The sequence below is a fragment of the Megascapheus bottae genome, chromosome 17 (assembly GCF_031878675.1).
Source record: "Megascapheus bottae isolate mThoBot1 chromosome 17, mThoBot2.hap1, whole genome shotgun sequence".
NCBI lineage: Eukaryota > Metazoa > Chordata > Mammalia > Rodentia > Geomyidae > Megascapheus > Megascapheus bottae.
The window spans coordinates 45,908,928-45,929,923 of NC_143525.1; the positions used below are offsets into that span (position 1 = coordinate 45,908,928).

The following is a 20,996-nucleotide window of genomic DNA, read 5'->3' on the forward strand; positions in this document are numbered from 1 at the left end:
CGCACGGAAGGGACAGCAGCCGCCGAGCACGCGCACGCACGCGTCCGTCACCCAGACCGACGACGCCGGCGGCGGCTGTGGGCCTGGGGGTGGCGCGCGCGCAGGCGCGTTGGGGAGGGGGCGGGGCGCGAGGGCGGGGCGGCGCGCGCGCGTCGCGTCACATGATGGCGCAGCGGTTGCGGCGCAGCGCGCCCTGGAAGCGCAGGGCGGCGTGCACGTGCTTGCAGCGGGCGCAGCCGACGCTCTTGAGCAGCTCGCTGAAGAGCAGCAGGATGTGCCAGTTGTACTTGGCCGAGCACTCCACGTAGCCGCACTTCCACGTCTTCCGCACCAGGTGCGACACGTTCCAGCGCGGGATCACGCGCCCGCGCTGCAGGTCCCGCTTGTTGCCCACGATGATGATGGGGGTCTCGGAGGTGCCGATCACCCTGCGGGGGGGCCGGGGCGGGACGCTCAGGACTTCCTCCTGTCTCCCCACCACCGACCTGGCTGCCGGTCCAGGCGCAGCCCCCCCCCCCCCGCCCTCGGGGGTGTGTGCGCGTGCGCGCGCAGGGGTGGGGGTGTCAAGTCTCTGATCGGCCCTGCAGACCCCCCCAGACCCCTGGGTGCCATTGCTCCCCGCCAAGGGGTGGGGGTGTCAAGTCTCTAATCGGCCCCCCAGATCCCCCCCGGACCTCCCACCAGACCCCTGGGTGCCATTGCTCCCCGCCAAGGGGTGAGGGTGTCAAGTCTCTGATCAGCCCCCCAGATCCCCCCCCAGACCTCCCACCAGACCCCTGGGTGCCATTGCTCCCCGCCAAGGGGTGGGGGTGTCAAGTCTCTAATCGGCCCCCCAGACCCCCCCCCAGACCTCCCCTCAGACCCCTGGGTGCCATTGCTCCCCGCCACTCCCCGAGTCAGGGCAGCCCTCAAGGCCACGTCCCCGAAGACGTGGACGGACGCGGGGACCACGCGGCCCCTCCGCCCCCCGTCCGCCCAGGGGCCCTCACCTCGTCTCCAGGATCTGCTGGCGGATGGTTTTGACGTACTCGAAGCTGTCAAAGCAGCAGATGTCGTACACCAGGATGTAGGCGTGGACGCTCCGGAGTCCCCTGCAGCAAGCATCTGCCCACTCCTGCAACACCCCGCCCAGTACCAGTCAGAGAAGCCGCGAGGGCCCCCCGCGACCCCCTCCACCGCCGGCCACCGCACCGGGGCCCCGGCACGCGCTCGTCCTCAGGAAGCCGGGCCCCGGAAGAATGCAGGGCCTGGAAGTAAGGACAGCGCAGGCGCTGCCTCGATCGACTAGCAGTCGCGGTCTGGTGCATATCTGGCGGTGACCTACCTACTTTCCTTTCTTCCTCCCTCCTTCCCTCTCTTCCATCTTGTCCAACAAGTCCATGGATGAAATGCTTTTGGACCCATTGGAATCCAGTCTTCCAATGCTCCTCCTCCAAGACACCTTCCTGATTTACCACCGTTCTTGCAAGAAGGAACCACTCCCCTCCTGTGTCTAACATCCTTCCCTTCCATCATGCCCTGGTTATGTTGTTCACTTCCAGGTCCTCCCAAATGCTGTGAGCGCCCACGCAGTGATCTATCCATGGTCCTGAATTCAAGTCCAGTCTGGGATCCAGGCAAATCTTCAAATCTTCCCCTCACACAACCCTTAGGACACTACCAGCTTGAGGCTCCTCTCTGTCCTCAGGATTAAGAGGCAGAAGGCCTGGGGGGGGGGGAGGGCGCGGGGGGAGGAGACTGGGATAGTGCAGAAAGAGAGGTGAAGAAAGGTATAGAGCCCCAGGGCAGCTCCAGGGAGCTAGAACTCCCACTAGTATGTTGTGTCAACTTGCAAGGAGGGGCTGCAGCATAAGACAATAGATCCCTGGAAAGGCTGAATGTGCTAAAGAGAAGGTTCCTTAAGAGATTAATTAGCTAATTAACCTTCCAACTGATGCAATTTCAAGAGGAGTCAGGCAGCCAGTGTAGGAAAGAAGTCCCTACAGTGATGAGAGCAGGTTTCTGAGGGCAAAAGAAACCAGGATTTTCTTCCTCTAGGACTCATGCAAGGAAAGAGGTGAGGAAGGGAAGACGCCTAACCCTCTTGAGGTCCTGGTTCCATCCCCAGTACAAAGAAAAAAGGAAAAAAGAAAGGAAAGAAAAGAAGAGGAGGAGGCATGACTTGTGTCCTGGCCAAGGGCTGGACACAAAGGAGGACTCTAGCCAGCCCTCCACCTTGAAGAAGGCATACGAAAGAGCAGGCTCAGTTGCCACCTGGAGTGGGAGGTCTGATTTCAGAAGAGTGCTTCTGATCGGAGCTTGAAGAGGCTGCAGTGGTTTTCCCCAAGGAGATGATGTGGCATCTTCACTTTGTGCTGAGGTTTTCAGTTTTGGTGCAAGGGGAGGATGCTGAGAACAAATCTAAAACTGTAGGAACCCGTAGACTGGCTGAGAACTCACTGTGTGGAACACAATGCCCTCAGAGAGCCAGGGGCTGCATGTGTAGGTGGTTCCTCCCCCAGCCCACAGGAGAAGTGGAGTCCGTGGGAAGCCGGAGGGAGGGAAAGTTTCCACTCTCTGCAAGCTCTTTGCTGGGGACAGGGAGCAGCTGCCAGCTTTCAAGGGTGACAGCCCCACCTCTCTCCCAACATGCTGCCTCCTTGAGGGGACCCTGGGCTGCCTCCCACTCACTCCTCTCTGTGGCCTCCTAAGAGGGAGAAGCAGAAAGCTTCTGATCAACTGAGTTGTCCTTTTGTCCCTTGATGGAAGGAAGGAATGGAGAAAGTTGTGCTTTCTGTCTAGCTTGCTCTATGCAGGGATCAAATTTGTCCTTCAAAAGACCACCTTGGCTGTGTTAAAGCAGAGGAAGGAGGAGCTGAGTGTGCATCTCAGTAGAACAGCACAAACTTAACATGCACATGGCCCTGGGTTCAATCAAACAAAGACAAACAACACTGGAATGGAGTCCACTTCCAGAGTTTCAACCACGCTCGTAATTCCATTATGGGTCTCACACATGCCCCACCTCCGCATCCCTGGATGGGAGGAGCAGGACTGACTGAAGCCCACACTGGGCTGCATCTCATCCAGCAGTGGGGAAGAATGTATTACTTTCTTTCAGATAGTGAAGAAACTTAGGTTTCTTGAGTTTTATATTAGATTTTTGTGCAGTTCTGGGGTCCTTTCTCAATAGTTCTCTGTGCATAGCCCCTTCTTTTTACTCCAGGAGTAAAACCTTAGTTATTCTAGAACCCCAAGATAAGGGGTTATCAAGAAGAAAAGACCAAAAACCCAATAGAAACTGGGCAAAAGGTATTAGTAGTTCAAAAACAAAACAAAACAGAAACACAAAGCCATGGGGAGATGTTCAATTTCATTAATCAGAGAGGCAAATAAAGACTACACTGAGACTATTCTACCTCAATGCTCAGATTACTTTTGTTTTTTGTTTTGGTTTTTTTTTTTGCCAGTCCTGGGCTTGGGTTCAGGGCCTGAGCACTGTCCTTGGACTTTCTCAAGGCTTAGCACTCTACCACTTGAGCCTCAGCACCACTTCCAGCTTTTTTTCTATGTACTCGGTACCGAGGAATCGAACCTGGGTCTCCGTGCATGCTAGGCGAGCACTCTACCACTAGGCCAAACTCCCGGCCCCTCAGATTACTTTTAAAAATGCAAGTTTACTGGGCATGGAGATACACCCCTGTAATCCCAGCAACATAGGAAGGTGAGGAAGGAGCATGGTGGGTCCCAGGCTAGATGAGAGGTATAGAGGAAGACTTTGATTGCAAAAATTAAGTAATCCAGATGTCTGCAAGCATATCTGATGGCGAGGCTTCAAGGAAACAGGCTCTTGAAATATCATTTGCAGAAGTATATGTACAACTTGCACACGGTGGCATGTGGAGACATCGTTCGCATTCTGGTGGCTTGTACCCTTTGATCCAGCAATGCTATTTTGAGGGACTGATTCTGAAAATATACCTACTTATGTACAAAGCTATTTATGTGCCTTGCGACTCATTCTGTCCCTGCTCAAAACAGCACAGTAGTGGAAAACATCCTTTGTCCACCAAGAGAGGATCCATAGAATACATTAGGAGGATACAGTATAGCCATGGGGAAGAATGAGGTCCTCTACTGAGAAGAGATAATTTCTGGATTCTGTTAAAGAAGCAAGGGTCAAGGACCAGGTGCTGTGGTTTATACCAGCAATCCTTACTATACAGAAGGTGTAGGGGATGGGATGGTAAGCTGAAGCCAGCCCCAGCAAAAACAACTATTAAAAGCAAGGAAGGAGGGGCCGGGAGTTTGGCCTAGTGGTTAAAGTGCTTGCCTAGCATGCACGAAGACCCGGGTTCGATTCCTCGGTACCACATACATAGAAAAAAGCCGGAAGTGGTGCTGAGGCTCAAGTGGTAGAGCTCTAGCCTTGAGAAAGTCCAAGGACAGTGCTCAAGCCCTGAGCTCAAGCCCAGGACTGGCAAAAAAAAAAAAAAAAAAAAAAAGCAAGGAAGGCTGGGGGACATGGTTCAAGTGGTAGACCCTGAGTTAAAACAACAGTAAAAAAGCAAGAGGAGGAGGAGGCAGAAGAGGAAGAGGATGAGAAGGAGGAGGTGGTTGTGACAGGATTTAAGGCTTGAGGCCAATCTATGCCTCTATTTAAAACAAAATAACAAGATCTGAGGATGGCAGTTTGAAGCCAGTCAGGGAAGGAAACTCAGAGACTCATCCCCAGTTAACACTAAAAAGCCAGAAGGAAAGCTGTGGATCACGTGGTAGAGCACCAGCCTTGAGCAAAAAAGCTCAGGGGCAGTGCTTAGCCCCTGAGTGCAAGCACCTCTCTGGCACTGGTGTCATGAATGAATCATGAATGAAAAGTCAATGAGAAGGCCACAGTTGAAAATTTAAAATGATCTCACCTATTCCAAAATTAAAATTACACTAAGGACAAATCCACAACTAAATAAAGCCTAGTGCAGGGTTGGGACAGATCTGAAGTTCACTTGGATACCATCAGAACGGGAGGATTCTGACCTGAGTCTCGCCACTCTGTCCCACTTGTCCTCCCTGTTTCTGGATAGAGACGTGAACCCGTTTCAGCCTTTGGTGCTGAGCTTAGGCACCTGGGCGGGACAGACAAATGTGTCTGGCAGTGTGAGCCATGGCTCTCCAGGGAGCATCTGAGGCAATGTGAGTGAGCACTGAGCTCCTGCCAGCCCCAGGCCTCAGTCTGCATCTGTTCCCACGAGCCACAGAATATCCCCGAGTTAGGTGTCTACCGGAGGGAAGAGCACCGTGAATGAAGGCCCTGTAGTGAGGTCCTGAGATTGAGGGCAGCGGTCCAGTCAGCTTCCTTAGCTCACTCATTTCCAGTCACAGCGCTGACCATGAAATGACTGCCTGTTGGACTCTCCTCCTCAGACTGTGAGTTCTTTGAAAGTAAATTCCTGAGCTGCTTTGCGGACCACTCTGATCCAGTGCCCAATAGAGGCCTGGCACTCACTAAGCAGTCATTAAATAATTGCTGAATTTACTAGCACAGAAACCAATGGCTTCCCGAGCTGGAGAGCTCTAGGGAGAAGGGCCATGAAGCAGTGCAGAGCTCTCAACCCCTGGACTCCCCTACCCCCCGGCCCCCCCCCCCCCACTGCAACATTGCCTACCTGCAGCGTGTTGACGGGGAAGGCGCTGATGGGCGGGAAGTCGAGGATCTGGAGGTCGTGCACATGGCCGTTCATGACCACAGCAGGCAGGTAGAGACGGCGGGCGGTGGTGGGCACACAGACCTCGCTGAACTCGTTGTACAAGAACTGGCGCACAATGGCACTCTTGCCCACACCTCGTGCCCCCAGCACAGCCACCCGGTAGGTGGAGACCATGCCTCCCGCCCCACTCCGCCACCGCGTCCTTGCCTGGGGCTTCCCCGGGCTGCATATTCCAGGGGCTGGGGGCTCAGCCACCGTCAGGACCAATCATCACTGCCTCTGCTCGTCCTGGGCCTTCTGCGGCCTCGGCCTGGACTGGAGGGAAAAGAGTGGAGCTTAGTGTGCTGGCTTATCCTCAGCGGCGCCCTGCACTTTGCAGCCTCTGGGTCTTTAATGGAGCTGTCGCTGCCTTTGAAATATCCTCCACTCCTTTCTCAGTACCCATATCTTCACCTACCCCAAACCACTCCATCTTCCCTCCTCCATTTAACTTGCACACCACTGGTTCATTCCACTTGACTTGCGTAATGACCTGACTTCTCACCAGGCCGCCTCCCCAACTGAGGCAAGTTCCACAGCAGAGTGGAGAGAACATGGGACTTGGGTTCAAATCCCAGTTTTCCCATGGAGCGGGGGCCAAAAACAGTTAAGTCCTCTGTGCCTCCCTCTCATCCTGAAAGGGAAAGCCAGGCATGTGAGTCTCAGCGAAGCTCTCCTGGCGTTTTGTGGGGAGAGAGCACCTTCTTACGCAGGACATTTCATTTTCATGGTTCCCAAGTAATGCCAGCAGCAGCTTTCAGTCATCACAATGGCTTAAAGCACACACACACCACCACCACCACCGCCGCCACCACCATTTCCCAGTACCCCCAATAGTGCATTACTGCTAGATGAACACTTTGGCTCTGGAGAACTTATCGTGGAGTACCTGCTGCTGGCAAGCCCATATGGTTATCCTGGATCAATACAATATCCCCCAGCAAGAGGTGGCACTATTCATCCCTCAGATAGGAAACTTGTACCCAAAGCCACACTCCGGGAATGACAGCTACTCCTTTCCACAATCTTGTAGCATTTCCAACTTTCAAAATGTAGTGATTTTTTTTTTTTTTTTTTTTTTTTTTTTTTGGCCAGTCCTGGTCTTGAGCTCAGGGCCTGAGCACTGTCCTTGGACTTTCTCAAGGCTAGAGCTCTACCACTTGAGCCTCAGCACCACTTCTGGCTTTTTTCTATGTATGTGGTACCGAGGAATTGAACCCGGGTCTTCGTGCATGCAAGACAAGCACTCTACCTCTAGGTCAAACTCCCAGCGCCAAACATAGTGATTTTAAATGGTGACTACCTACAGGCCAAGGACTAGGTCTGGTTCTCTAGCCTCCTCTGGAGCTCAGAGGACCTGGCCCACACCTGCCTGGTACCCAGCAGAGAGCTGCTAAGGGATTAAGACGTTGACAGGGGCTCATTAACACCATGCCTGTTTCCATGACTGTCAGAGCTCGGGTAGAAGCCCCGGCATTGATGTTTTCTAGCTATGGGTCAGTGGACAAATCATGTGTCTGATCACAGCTGAGCTCTGCACATTTGCCAAATGGGGTCAATAGTCGCTCCTTTGAAACCTATTCCTGTAGATGTCTTAGCAGGGAGGAAAGAGCCTGTCTCCCTCAGTTGGGGATTATGATTCCAGGGACTGCTAAGTAGGTCCAGGCCAGGTGAGTAGCTGGAGTGCAACCCAAGCAGCCAGGGCTATGCTTTTCAGCATGTATGAATTCTCTTTCCTGGTGGATGTATTCTTTTCATAGTTCTAGTTCAAAGGATGAATCTAGGGGCAGGTGTGCACGGATTACATAAGTAAAAGGTCTGGATAAAAACTTCACAGGGTGTAGTGAGGTGGTGAGTGCAAAGCCCAGTGCCTGACACGAAGCAGGCATTCTGTGCCTACTGTTACATGGCTTTCCATAATCTCAGGGCTAGCAAAGGTTCACTATCCATTACTGCATGGGTTCATATACATGCAGTGTGTGAGAGAGAGAGAGAGAGAGAGAGAGAGAGAGAGGGAGAGGGAGAGGGAGAGGGAGAGGGAGAGGGAGAGGGAGAGGGAGAGGGAGAGGGAGAGGGAGAGGGAGAGGGAGAGGGAGAGGGAGAGGGAGAGGGAGAGGGAGAGGGAGAGGGAGAGGGAGAGGGAGAGGGAGAGGGAGAGGGAGAGGGAGAGGGAGAGGGAGAGGGAGAGGGAGAGAGAAGCAAAGACCTCTTAGCCAGCTGAGTTGTCAGCTAAGCCCAGAACCCTGATCTCTTATGTGCCTTATGCATGTCCTTTCCCCAACAGGTGTTCATACACTTATGGCCATTCCCAACTGAGGAAGCACTAATCCCTCCACCTCGCATGTCCCTTCAGGTCCCCAGGCCCCTGGGCCATCCCTGAATACTGCTAGCTTGGCAGAGAGACTCAGCTGGGTTAATTACATAACAGCCCAAGCAGGTGGGGAGGGGGGCAGTCCTCGGGGAGAAAGAGAGGGCAAGGAGCACCCGGATCCCCGCTAGGCCTCTCTCCGGGTGTGGCAAGTGAGGTTTCTAGGATGCGCCCGGTCTGCAGATGTTCCTGGACATCAGGCTCTCTGCCCAGAGACCAGTGTTTTCTTCTTCTGGGGAGCAGCAGAAAGGAGAGCAGGGTACAGCCTGGGAGCTGGGGGTGGGGTGTGGGGTGGGGGCAAGAGAGGCCCCTAGGCAGGGGTGAGCCTCCTGGAACTCACCAGGCCTAAATGTGGCCCTGTGTCCAACTGGAGAGGTGACAGGTGCCCTCTCCCTCTCGGCAGATGCAGACAGAGGTCCAGAGTCTAAGCACTTAGCAATCGGCATGCCTGGCTGGCGGGGACGGCGGGGTCTGTCCCGGGAGCGGGGCGCAGGCCCCGAGCTGCTCCCAGGCCTGCGCTCGGCCGGCCGTGAGTCTGCAGACACCGGAGCCGCGCCGCGGCCCCTTCCCTCCGCCCGGACGCCGGGGCCCTCGTGGATCCCGGGGTGAGGGTCACGCGGGTTCCCTCTGGGTGAGCCCACACATCCGCGCGGGGATGGGGCGACGGGAGACCCCGGCTCCCCACACCCGGTCCTAGGGAGGACTTGGCGAAGGGGCGCGGGCTCGGCGCCCCGAAACCCCGCCGGCGCCCAGGGGCCCCCCCGGCTCCGGCGCTCACGTGGCGGCCCCGCGCCGCCTCCCCGCCGGGCCCTCCTCCCCCTCCCCCGCCCGGACGCCCCCTCCCCCGCCCCGCCCCGCGCGCTTACCCGGCGCCGGCCCCGCGGCCCCGCGCCCCTGGCCGGCCGCCCCGCGGTGGCCGCGCTCCCCCCGGGCTCCGGCGCTGCCCCCCCGGCTCCCCCCGCCCGGGGGGAGAGAGGAGGGGCGCCCCGGGCTGCCCGGGCGCGGCGGGTGGGCGCAGGGGCCGTGCGCGCCGCCGAGGGTCGCCCCGTGCCCGGCTCTCCCCGCGGAGCGCGCCGCCCGCTCGCGCCGGCTGGAGGGGGAGGGGCGGGAGGCGGGCGGGGGAGGGGGGAGGGGGCGGATTCCGCTGGGTCCCCGAGCCCGACAGATTCACCCCGGACCGATTCCTCCATCCCCCGGCCTTCGCCGCCGCCCCGCAAACTCTCCCCGCGGGCGTGGAGCTCGGGTGTGGCGGGGACGGACGGGGACGGCCCCGTGGCCTCGGCTCTGAGTCCCCACGCAGCCGCGCGCACCCCTGAGACCCCCGATTCCCAGGTCTTTCTGGCCCTTACCAGTCCGCTCCGACGGCCGCCCCGCGTGCGCCCCGCGCCGGCCGGCTGTCCACTCCTCGCCCTCTTCACTGCGGCAGTGGAGGGCAGACCGGGCCGGCGCAGGCCACGCGGGCTCCCCGCCGGCGCTGACCTCCACGGGCGGCACACGCGCTCGCGCCCGCGTACTCGCCCCACCACGCGCATCGCACCACCGTCCATGGGCGGCCTGGCATCGAGTCCCCAGGCCGCCCAGCCGACCCTATCCCCACCCCACCCCACGCTCCTGGGCGGAGGTGAGGAGCTGGGGGAGCAGAGGGGTCGGACCACGTCTCAGAAGTGTCCCTGGAGGTTGGTGGCAATGGCAGAGGCTCTAAATCCGGGAAGCACACAGGAGCCCAGCGCGGGGGAGTGCGGTGAGGGCCCAGAGAGTGAGGTGAAGTCCCGGGGATGAGGAGGTAGATCAAAAGAACCACCAAGAGGGTCGCGAGTGTGGCCTACTGGTTAAAGTGCTTGCCCAGCATGCACGAAGACCCGGGTTCGATTCCTCGGTACCCCACATACATAGCAAAAAGCCAGAAGTGGTGCTGAGGCTCAAGTGGTAGAGCTCTAGCCTTGAGAAAGTCCAAGAACAGTGCTCAGGCCCTGAGCCCAAGCCCAGGACTGGCAAAAAACAAGACAACAACAACAACAACAAAACCCAAGAAGAGTATTTTGACTGAAGGGAATAGTTTGACTGACTGGAAGGAAGGTAGAGTTAATTCATTTTGTCAAGTTAATGTAGGGCCTGTTTGCTGTTCTGTCATTGGAAAAGCTGGGGACGTCCTGTCTTTGGGCCTCTTGTGGCTGGTTCAGTGGAGGATGGATGCCTGATGGCTGACACACGAGCTCATGACTCAGATTCCAGGAGAGCCAACACAGGGCCATCTGCAGCCCCTGAGGTCCGCACTACAGTGGAGCACACAGGGTTCTGACCTGGACCTGCTTATTTCTACCCCTCTCCTCCCCGTCAGAGTTGAGGAACCACATTGAGCTTTCCAAAGCTCATTGGCCAATGGTCCTAAGACCTCAAAGAGAAGCCTGAATGGAATAAGGGAGGAAAGATAGAGGCCATGCTTAAACCTCATTCTCTAACACTAACACAGGGGTGAATGATGCTGCCTTAGCTCAAGTGTTGGTTGGGGCCCTGCCCAAAGGAGAATGATCCTAGAAATGGCGGTTGTTAATTTTGTGCCAGTACTGGGTTTGAACTCGGGGTTTCGGGGTTCGGGTAATATCCCTGAGCTTTTTTTTTTTTTTTTTTTTTTTTTTTTTTTGCCAGTCCTGGGCTTGGGCTCAGGGCTTGAGCACTGCCCTTGGACTTTCTCAAGGCTAACACTCTACCACTTGAGCCTTAGCACCACTTCCGGCTTTTTTCTATGTATGTGGTACGGAGGAATCGAACCTGGGTCTTCATGCATGCTAGGCAAGCACTCTACCACTAGGCCAAACTCCCGGCCCCTGTCCCTGAGCTTTTCACTCAAGGCTAATGCTGTACCACTTTAGCCACCGCTCCACTGTCAAATTTTGATCAGATAGTAGCTTCCTCAGTAGCTGGGATTACAGGTGTAAGCCATCAGCACCTGGCAAGATGCTTCTGGAAATTAAGCCCAACTGAGAATCTGGGTCTAACCAACCCCCAAATTAGCCTTTCTCTGGCTGGCAGCCTCAAGAATGGCAGGGCAAAAGCTAAATGAGAATCTAAGACGGCAAGTGTGGAGCCAACTCGGAAACTTTTCAAGAAATATCCTTGTTGCTAATACCACGTCTGGGGGCTGATTGGGATTCTAGGATTAGTGCTCAGGAGATAGAAATGGGTAACAACGGGGGAGGTGTGACCGTTCCCAAGTGCCATACCAGGTATTAAAATAAACAGGCTCTTGCCTCCCGGAGCTGGGGGTGGCAGGGAAAAGAAATCTGGGTCCAAGCAAAATCAGAAAAAAGCATTAGTGTGTGCAGTAGGAAGGAGTAGGAAGACCCAGACCTCACCTGAGAATCCACAGCTGTTTTCTGGCTTCAGAAACAATGTACCTGAGGTACCTCAGTCTTCTTCATTTGCCATTCCCGGGGCAGAGAATCATAAAGAAATCACAGCACAACCTAAGTAAAAGTCTGGGATCAGTGTGCCCTGAGCAATTGGCATCTGGAAGGCTTAGCATGTCTGGGTATAACAAAAGCAGAGGGTGAGAATCTCGCACAGAGTGAAGGTGGAAGCTGTAGAGTTTGAAGTTGTAGCTCTGTCCCATCTCACTTGAAAAACAGGATGGATGGTGAGGGAGTGATACTGAATTCATGACAGGGAAAGAAATCAGCAGGTATCACACGCAGGTAAGTGCTTTATCATTTCCTCCCTGCCAGAAGAACAAGTATTTACTACAGAAGGGTGTAGGTAAACAGGGGTGAGTCTCTGGCAGTGATTTGTATGTATGCTGGTATTGGACTTGTGTTTTTTCTCACTCACAGCTAGTGTGCTACCATTTGAGTCGCAGATCTAGTTATGGTGTTTGCTGGTGAACCGTAGGTAAGTTTGATGGGATTTTCTGAGCCGGCTTTGAATTGTGAGCCTAAGATCTCAGCCTCTTGGATAGCTAGGATTATAGCTATAAGCATCAACTCTGGCAGTGAATCTTAATTCTGGCTGCAAATTAGAACTCCTGAGGAGTTTGTTGTTGAATTCAGCTACTCCAGACCTACAATAGAAACGACTGGACCCCAAAGTGGAGTGTTTCTACTTAAACATTTGCATCACTAACTGGTGATCCCAGGTGGATCTCAAGGATGCTTGGACTCTGGATCTGGGCGCTGTCCTTAGCTCTTCAGCTCAAGGCTACTGCCCTACCCCTTGAGCCACAGCACCACTTCTAATTTTCTGTTTTCTGATGGTTATGTGGAGATGAGAGTCTCACAGTCTTCAGTGTCCAGGGTTGGCTTTGAACCTTGATCCTCAGACCTCAGCCTCCTGAGTAGGTAGGATTACAGGCATGAGCCACTGTGCCTAGTTTCTTCTTTTTTCTTTTTGTCCAGTCCTGGGCCTTGAACTCAGGGCCAGAGCACTGTCCTTGGGGTTTCTCAAGGCTCAAGTTCTGCCACTTGAACTACAGCACCACTTCTGGCTTTCTGCAATGTATGTGGTACTGAGGAATCGAACCCGGGTTTTCGTGCATGTTAGGCAAGCACTGCATCATTAGGCCAAATTCCTGGCCCATTTTCTATCTACTCTTTTCCCACTTCTCCAGGAATTATTTGTTATAGTGCAGGCTAACTGCAGCCTTGCTAGCAAGGGTAGTTCACTCCTGGTGTTTGAACATCCAAGGAGTTTCTGACATGCCTACACTCCTGGTGTGAGAGGTGCAAGGACTTGTTCAAGACCCTCTTGTTGTGCCCCTCATTCCAGGCTGTCCCCAGTTGTGGGCTGGAATAAGTTTGAATGGCTGTCAGAACCCAGGGTAAAATCCCTGTCAACACCTGGATTGTGTGTCTTAGCAACACAAATACAGGTCACTAACTTCAGAGTCCTTGAGTAACTTGCTTTCAAGCAGCTGCATCTGTATTGGCATCTTACACTCTTGAAATTTTTCCTGCTCAATGCTGACTCTACCACTTGAGCCACATTTCCACGTCCTGCTTTTTGCTGGCTAACTAGAACAAGAGTCTACTGGGCTTTCATCAAGATGTTCAGACCTTAGCCTCTTGAGACGCTACGATAACAGGTGTGAGCCACAGGCGTGGCAAGTCTATTTGCTTGGGAACATGTAGGCCCCGAGTTCAAATCTGAGAGGCTTTGGAAGTTCAGAGCCGAGTAAGGCTCCTCATTCAGCATAATGGAAAGCTGAGGGACTCCTCAGCTACTTGGGTTTGCTGGTTGGCTGCCTACACACAGGTCAGAAAAAAGCTGCTGTGTTGCTGCTCTGCCTGTTGCCCCTGGGAACACCTGTAGGTAGACTGGCTCGTAGGCCTCCTGTGTGGTGGTGTTGTGGCTGGGGGTGTGGGCTATAGGAGGCTCCCTGAGGTAACTGTCTTTTCTTCAAGTCAACTGTAACTTCACCTGGCCCTGGGAGGGCGAGGGCAGTTAAAAACAGTTTTAAAGGGTAAGCTCTACTGCCTGTTCTGGCCCTCCCCTGGGCGGCCGTGCTGTCCTAGAGTGTCAGCTCTGGGAACAAAGTGTGCACCACAAAGCCGATTTTGTGTAAATGAATTTATTGACGAAGACACAAGGTCAAGCTTCCCCCAAACCCTTCCCTCCCCAAGAACAGATCCCCACAAGAACAGAAGAATGAGTATTCCCACAACTGTACCTACAACCCCAGCTCTCTCCAGAGCCCCAAACTTAACACACACACACACACACACACACCGCCCAAGCTTGGGTGAGGACAGATGGGTCAGGGAGGCTCTGACCAGTGGGAGCACTGGGTGTGAGTAGGCTTCTTTGCTCTTAGATATACTTAGGCAGAGCAGAGGGTGCTGGGCAAACTCCACTCCACCCACTGACCTGGCGGAGCTTAGATCCCCAGGGAAGCTGTGGTGGACATAACCACCATCGCTTCAGGACAGAGGTCCTCTAGGCGAGGCAGTCTTCCCTAACCCTGCTCAGGGTGCAATGGGAGGCAGTGTTCCCGTGGAGTAAAGACATTACCATTTGGTGCATTTAGGTAGGCTGAAAACAGAAGCTGTTAGCCACCACTGGTGGGGAGGTGGAGATGTCTGCTTCAAGAGCTGGGGGATGCGTCCTGGCCCAACACTGTGTTCCGCCTGTGTGCCCTGACACATATTCTTCCTTTTGGGACTACAGTTTGCTTTGAAATGAGAACGCTGTGTTTGTAGTGTGAGTCTTTTACACTACTTGTTTCCAATGGACTCTATGAATGAGTCCCAATAAGGAAACTTTGTCAACTTGCTTTTCCACCCCACATATCGCCAACCTACCCACCTCCCACACCCTCCTGTGCTATTTCCTATTTCTCACGTGCCTGAGGGGTGGTAAGGAAGGGATGCATTTCCTCTCCCCCACCCAGCAATTCTTTGGAAGATCTTCAAGGTTTGAGGAACTGTACTGGGGCACCCACTCACCCCCAAGCTTTGCAACTGGTGTGACACAGGGTCATTTCAGGCACAGTGTGGCTAGGGGCTGGCTTCTGCTCATTTTCCACAATCCTGAGTCCAGTGGGTTAGATCTGAGTCCAACACAAGGCCTCTGGACCCTGGAGTGCTTCTAAATCAAGCAGAGAAATCTGAGAAGAGTTGTCATGGTCATGGAGCCTGAGTACCGGAGGCTGGGTTCTGCCTCAAGGGCCCACAGATCAAAATAGTGAGTACTCTAAGAGGGTAGTGTATTGGGCGTTATTTTTTTGGATGTCATCTTTAATGTGTCTGGGAGATGATTCCACATCTCCACAGCCTCTGAAAGATGACAAGAACCACCTGACCTTCCAGGATGATCCTAATTTGCTTTGGAGCCCAAGTCACATAGAAGAGCATAAAGAGACATCTCTCAGCTCACTTCCTCTATGTACCTGCCAGCTGGCCTCAAACATCAGCCACACCTTTATTTTGGCATTGTATGCACCTTTAAGTAAGTGAAAAGTTGCTCTGCTGCCATCCAATGCCATGGAACAGATATAGTGCCAAAGTCAGCATAGAGTAAGTAAGAGCCTCAGAGCAAGGAAAGGGAAAAGAGGGAAAACGGAGGGCACAGAGGAAAGGAACAGCAGGAGACAGTCCTGCAGTGAAAACAGCAGGGCTGGAGCCAGCCTCAGCCCTGCTACTTGATAGCTGACAGGCCTCACAAATAATGTCCCCATTAGCTTTCTTCCTTCATAGAAAAATGGGGTTGGCTAAGTCGTTAAGGTCTCTTTCAACTGTGAATCTGAATTGGACCTGAAAAATACAGGCAACAGGGTTGGGAGTGGGCATTTTGGTTCCTGTTTTCCACCTCTGCTCAGCCTCCTTCATCAGTGTTGCTAATGGGTTAGTTTGGTGGAAAGGAATATAGAAAACTCTAACTTCTCTCAGCTTTGCTGCTGACAGGCCAGGCACTGAAGCACCGTTCAATGAAAACTGCCATTGTGGAGCAACGGAATGAGATGATAAGAGGCAGGGGAAGTGTGAAGGCTTGGAGTATGGAGAGGAAAAAGGAAACAACCTCTGAAAATCCAATGACCAGGGAAAAGGCTGCCACAGGTGAGAGGTCCTCAAGAGTAGGGTATTCACTGCATCTCCGCCTCTAGGATTGTAGAGAACAGTGGTCAGTTGTTTCAACACTTTCTCCTGGTTATTCTACCTCAACTTCTCTTATGTACAAAAGTATAAAACAATAAAGTGCAGTTTATGTTTCAGTGACACTTTCCCTTGCTTTAATATTTGTTGTACTATCTGCTTTTTGAAATGAGCTTTTGATTACAGAATATCAAACTACACTCAAAAGAGGTGTAGAAAAAGCCAGCCATTCGGCACAGCCTGAAAAAGCTCACAAGCTAGGATGGAGAGGTGCAGAGATGAGAAGTGACTGAAGCAGTGGCTGCAAATGTTCACAGAAAGCTAGAAACTATGCAACAAGGTATGCTTCGTGTCAGCATAGGGTGGACTGGTCACTGCCTGGGTGGGTGGCTGCAGTAAGACTGACCGGGTTAAGATTCTACACAATAGTACAATGTCTTTCCAGTTAAAAGTTCTTGACCTGCACCGATCACAGGGTGGCTGGGGTTACTGGAGCAGTTTATTAGTTTTTCAAAATGCTGTCGTAGACCTGATAGATGTATTGAGAGACTTCAGGAGCTCTACACTTCAGCGACAGCTGTTAGGAGGAAAAGGAGAAGGAAGATTAGCATGGAATTTAGCATTGACTATAAAGTTATTCACACTCAGTCAAGAAAACTTCTGGCACATGTGAAGCAAGCATTCCACATTCTTTTTTTGGGCAGGAAAGTCTGAGAGACTCATCTCCAATTAACCACCAAGATAACTAGAAATGGTGCTATGGTCCAATGTGGTAGAGCACTAACTTTGAGCAAAAAAGCTAGCAACAGTGCCATGGCCCTGAGTTCAACCCCTATAGACAAAAAGGCCCGGTGCCGGTGGCTCACGCCTTTAATCCTAGCTTCTCAGAAGACTAAGGTCTGAGGATTGTAGTCAAAGCCAATCTAGGAACTAAAGTCCGTGGGACTCTTATCTCTAAGCACCAGAAAATGTAAGTGGTAGAGCACTAGCCTTGAGCTGAAGAGCTCAGCGACAGCGCCCAGGCCCAGAGTTTAAGCCCCATGACTGACTAAACAAAACTAGTGAAATCTGAATAATGTCTATTAATTAAACGTATTGTATCATACCTATTTTGTAAGTTGTGTGTGTGTTCATGTGTGTATATACAAGTGTGTTGGAACTCTGTGTCCCTAAGACTATTTGTTGAAAGCTACTGCTCTATTACTCGAGTCACAACTCCATTTTCTCCCTTTTATAGTGATTACTTGTAAGAAAGTTTCAGATACTTTCCTGCTCTGGCTGGTTTTGAACTGTGAGCCACAGATCTCAGCCGTTGAGTAGCTAGGATTACAGGCATGAGTCACTGGTGCCTGGCTCTATTTTCTAGTCTTGAAAATATAATACCAATGTATAATAATAGGAAAAACTGGGAAAAAATGACACAGTACTCTGTGTCCCACTAAAAAAAACTCATGACATAAGGTTTTTACACAAACTATATATAAACTATATAAATTTTTACACAAACTATACTTATAAAAATGATACCAAGGTACCAAGAAGCCCTTCTCAAAATAAAGAATGCAGTTCAGTAAATTTCAAGAAATGTAAATAGCTGGGTGGGTACAGGTGACTAGAGCCTGTAATCTTAGCTACTTAGGAGGCTGAGATCTGATAATCATTGAAGTCACCCTATGTAGACTGGCTGACTGAGAAACTTCTTTATCTCCAAATAACTAGCAAAAAGCCAGAACTGGAGGCATGGCTCAAGTCAGGTTAAGAGTATAAGCATGCGGGCTCACGCACATACACCTGACAGGACTTTGATTTTACAGTGAAAATCTTCCCTTTCAGCCAGAGTACAGAAGAGGTTTTCTTTTTTTTTTTTTTTTTGCCAGTCCTGGGCTTGAGCTCAGGGCCTGAGCACTGTCCTTGGACTTTCTCAAGGCTAGAGCTCTACCACTTGAACCTCAGCACCACTTCCAGCTTTTTTCTATGTTTGTGGTACCGAGGAATCGAACCTGGGTCTTCGTGCATGCTAGGCAAACACTCTACCACTAGGCAAACTCCCGGCCCAGAAGAGGTTTTCTTTTTTGAGGAATTTGGCAATGACAAGGTAAGTTACACTTTAAAGAGAGAAGATATTGGTGGGGGAACAGAGAGGGAAAAACGCATACTTTATGGAGGAGGCCTTAAATTTAACTTGACAGGATGCAGCAACACACTCATGCACACAAATACATCCGTGCATACATGTACAGACTTGTGAGTGCCCAGCTTACTTCAAGAAAAAAAACCAGTAGGGGGAAAAATAGTTCTGGGTATGCACTAGGTGAAGAAAGACAAGTTGACAAAGTTAACAAAAAGGTCACCTAGCTGGGCGGGATGGCTCACACCTGTAATCCTAGCTACTCAGGAGGCTGAGATCAAAGTTCAAAGCCAGCCCAGGCACAAAAGGACCTGAGACTCTTATCTCCAATTAACCTCTAGAAAACGGGAAGTGGAGCTTGGCTCAAGGATAAGGTAGTAGCCTTGAGCTGAAGAGCTCAGGGACAGCGCCCAGGCAGAATTCAAGCCCCATGACCCACAAAGAAAAAAGGGGGGGTGGTCACCTATTCATTTCTCTCATATGTGGAAGTTAGATCAAGTAACATATAGAGGGCTTTATGCATAGTCACACAAATTGATTTAAGCATGGCGGCACACTTGGAGAGAAGCCAAATGGTATGATTCTTCTGAACAACAAACCTTTTTTTTTTTTTTTGGTGGGTCATGGGGCTTGAACTTAGCCTGGGCGCTGTCCCTGAGCTCTTCAGCTCAAGGCCAGTGCTCTACCACTTGAGCCACAGCGCCACTTTGGTTTTCTGGTGGCTAATTGGAAAATAAAGAGTCTCCCTTTTCCTGACTTGGGCTGGCTTCGAATCCGATCCTCAGATCTCAGCCTCCTGAGTAGCTAGGATCTCAGGTGTGAGCCACCAGTGCCCAGCTAGCATCTTTATTTTGAGAAGGCTCACAGGCTGCCAAGTGTCTTCTACTCTGCCTTAGCTCTCACAGGTAAGAGGGTCATGTGTTTGTGATGCTAATATCTTTAGGTCATAAACTCCAAAAATGAGAGGGATAGGTTTGCTGTACACCCTGCTTCCCGACCCACAGTACTACATGTTGTCGTTGGGGCAGACAGGGAAGCAGGGAGGTTTTTATCAAGGCAACTGTGAACTTGAACTCTGGGCTTGGGTACTTTCCCTGAGCTCTTCAGCTCAAGGCTAGCACTTACCATTTGCATCACAGTGCCACTTCCACTTTCTGGTGGTTAACTGGAGATATGAGTCCTGCCCGGGCTGGCTTGCCATCAGAATCCTGAGATCTCAGCCCCCTGAGGAGCTAGGGTCACAGGCGAGGATCAAGAGCCCCGGCAGTCCACTGTGGACTTTTTTACTTTTAAGTTTCTCAGGTCTGTGGGCTGCTTGCTTGAGGTTTCTCAGGTCTGAAGCAGCTCCTTTCTAAGTCTCTGCAACATGCGCTAATCTATCTCATCTGTTCTGGGAAAGGTCTTACCGTGTAGTTAGGGTTTCCTGGCTGAATACGCAGCTCGGCCAGAATCCAAATGCCATTAGTGAGCTTCAGAGATTGGTACAGCATGTCCTGCCCTTCAACATTCCTCTTGGCAATAGTGTAGACATTGTTGTTTTGCAACTTGCTGGAAACAGTATCTAGAAATGTAAATGAATGCTTCTGTGAACATTTCAGACAAATGTACTCTCTCAACACCCTTTATGAGCCACATATGATCAAGTACTGTCATGTGTGCATCTGTGCTATTTCAGGAAACCTTTTTCTCACAAACAGCAAAATGAAGGTTTATCAAGTTCCTATCAGATTCTCAAATACAAAACAGAATAAAGTGCACTGAGTATTAGTTTAAGAGTTATTTGCAGATTGTGAAATAGATGGCCCTAAAGATGTTCTAGTAAGATTTAACGAAGTGCTAGATGGGTAAAAATGCTGTGAAAAGGACATAAGATGGGTGTGGGGGGTGTTATTCATTCATTCATTTATTATTATTGTTATTATTATTATTGCCAGTCCTGTGCTTGAGCTCAGGACTTGCATTGTCCTTGGACTTTCTCAAGGCTAGAGCTCTACCACTTGAGCCTCAGCACCACTTCCGGCTTTTTTCTATGTATGTGGTACCGAGGAATCGAACCTGGGTCTTCGTGCATGCTAGGCAAGCACTCTACCACTAGGCCAAACTCTCCGCCTCATTTTATTGAATATTGAATCAAGCTTTTGATTAAATTCACTCTCTTCACAAGGACCATTACTTCACAGTGGTCCACTTGTGCCTCAATTGCCAGGATCAGAAAAGGGCACAGAATGGAAGTTCTTTCAAGTCAAACTTATTAATCTGAATGCTTAAGAATTTTTCTTTTTCCCAACAAAAGACAATTGGACCAAGTGCTGTTGGCTCATGTCTATAATCCTAGGCTACACAGAAGGCTGAGAGCTGAGGATCACATTTCAAAGTCAGCCCATGTAAGGAAAAGTTGAGACTCTTATTAACCACCAAAAAAGCTGGAAGTGGAGTGTTGGTTCAAGTGGTAGAGCACTAGCCTTGAGCAAAAAGTTCAGGGTCAGCATCCATGCCCTGAGTTCAAGTCCCATTACTGGCACACACAAAAAAGGTAATTGATTGGTCCAGGAGCGTGGCCTAGTGGTAGAGTGCTTATACAAAGCCCCTGGGTTCGATTCCTCAGTATCATATACACTAGAAAAAGAAAAGCTGGAAGTAGTATTGTGGCTCTAGTGGTAGAGTGCTAGCCTTGAGAAAACCCAAGGACAGTGCCCAGGTCCTGAGTTCTAGCCCAAGAGTGGTAAAAAAAAAAAAAAGGTAATTGATTGATCAGATGATTGTATCAGGAATTGAACAAGAGCCCCATGTGTGCTTGGGTAAAGCATTTTACCAACTGAACCACAGCCCCATCCCTTTTGTTTTGCATTATTTCTGAGATAAGATCTTGTTAATTTTTGCTTAGGTTGGCTTCAAATTTTCAATATAGATTTTCTTATAACTGAGAGTACAAGCATGTATCACCAAGCCTAGCAAGTAAATTAATTCTTAAGATAACAGGCCTCCAAACAAACAATGAAACAATGTGTCAACACAAGATTGGGGATGAGGGAAATTATAAAGGTGACTTCTGTCAGACTCTCAAATCCCAGTTGCAATAACTAGCTATGATGGAAGTCTTTGGCGACAACCAAGGGTAAATGTAGATGTGAACTGTTTTTTTTTTTTTTTTTTGTGCCAGTCCTGGGGTTTGGGTTTCCTGAACTCAGGGCCTGAGC

The 20,996-nt window shown here is 51.3% G+C and overlaps 2 protein-coding genes across 8 annotated transcripts in view; both read right to left on the reverse strand.

Moving 5' to 3' along the window:
* Positions 1-85: 85 nt before the first annotated feature.
* Positions 86-9,522, reverse strand: Rasl10b (RAS like family 10 member B). Of its 3 annotated transcripts, none has more exons than XM_090351241.1 (4): positions 9,441-9,522; positions 5,643-5,999; positions 990-1,114; positions 86-428 (listed from the first exon to the last, which is right to left on the reverse strand). In XM_090351241.1, the coding sequence occupies exons 2-4, from the start codon at positions 5,856-5,858 to the stop codon at positions 158-160; spliced, it is 612 nt and encodes a 203-aa protein (XP_090207367.1). In that variant the 5' UTR covers positions 5,859-5,999; positions 9,441-9,522; the 3' UTR covers positions 86-157. The 3 variants fall into 3 exon arrangements, with proteins under 3 accessions (XP_090207367.1, XP_090207365.1, XP_090207366.1); XM_090351239.1 differs by lacking the exon at positions 9,441-9,522 and adding an exon at positions 8,958-9,128; XM_090351240.1 differs by lacking the exon at positions 9,441-9,522 and adding an exon at positions 8,432-8,713.
* Positions 9,523-16,152: 6,630 nt separating this feature from the next.
* Positions 16,153-20,996, reverse strand: part of Ap2b1 (adaptor related protein complex 2 subunit beta 1) — a 94,387-nt gene continuing 89,543 nt past the window's right edge. For all 5 annotated transcript variants that reach the window (XM_090351236.1, XM_090351237.1, XM_090351234.1 and 2 more), the window contains 2 exons: positions 19,206-19,360; positions 16,153-16,248 (listed from right to left, as the gene is read on the reverse strand). In XM_090351236.1, coding sequence (XP_090207362.1) covers positions 16,174-16,248; positions 19,206-19,360 — 230 coding nt within the window. In that variant the 3' untranslated portion in view covers positions 16,153-16,173. The remainder of the gene's footprint in view (positions 16,249-19,205; positions 19,361-20,996) is intronic.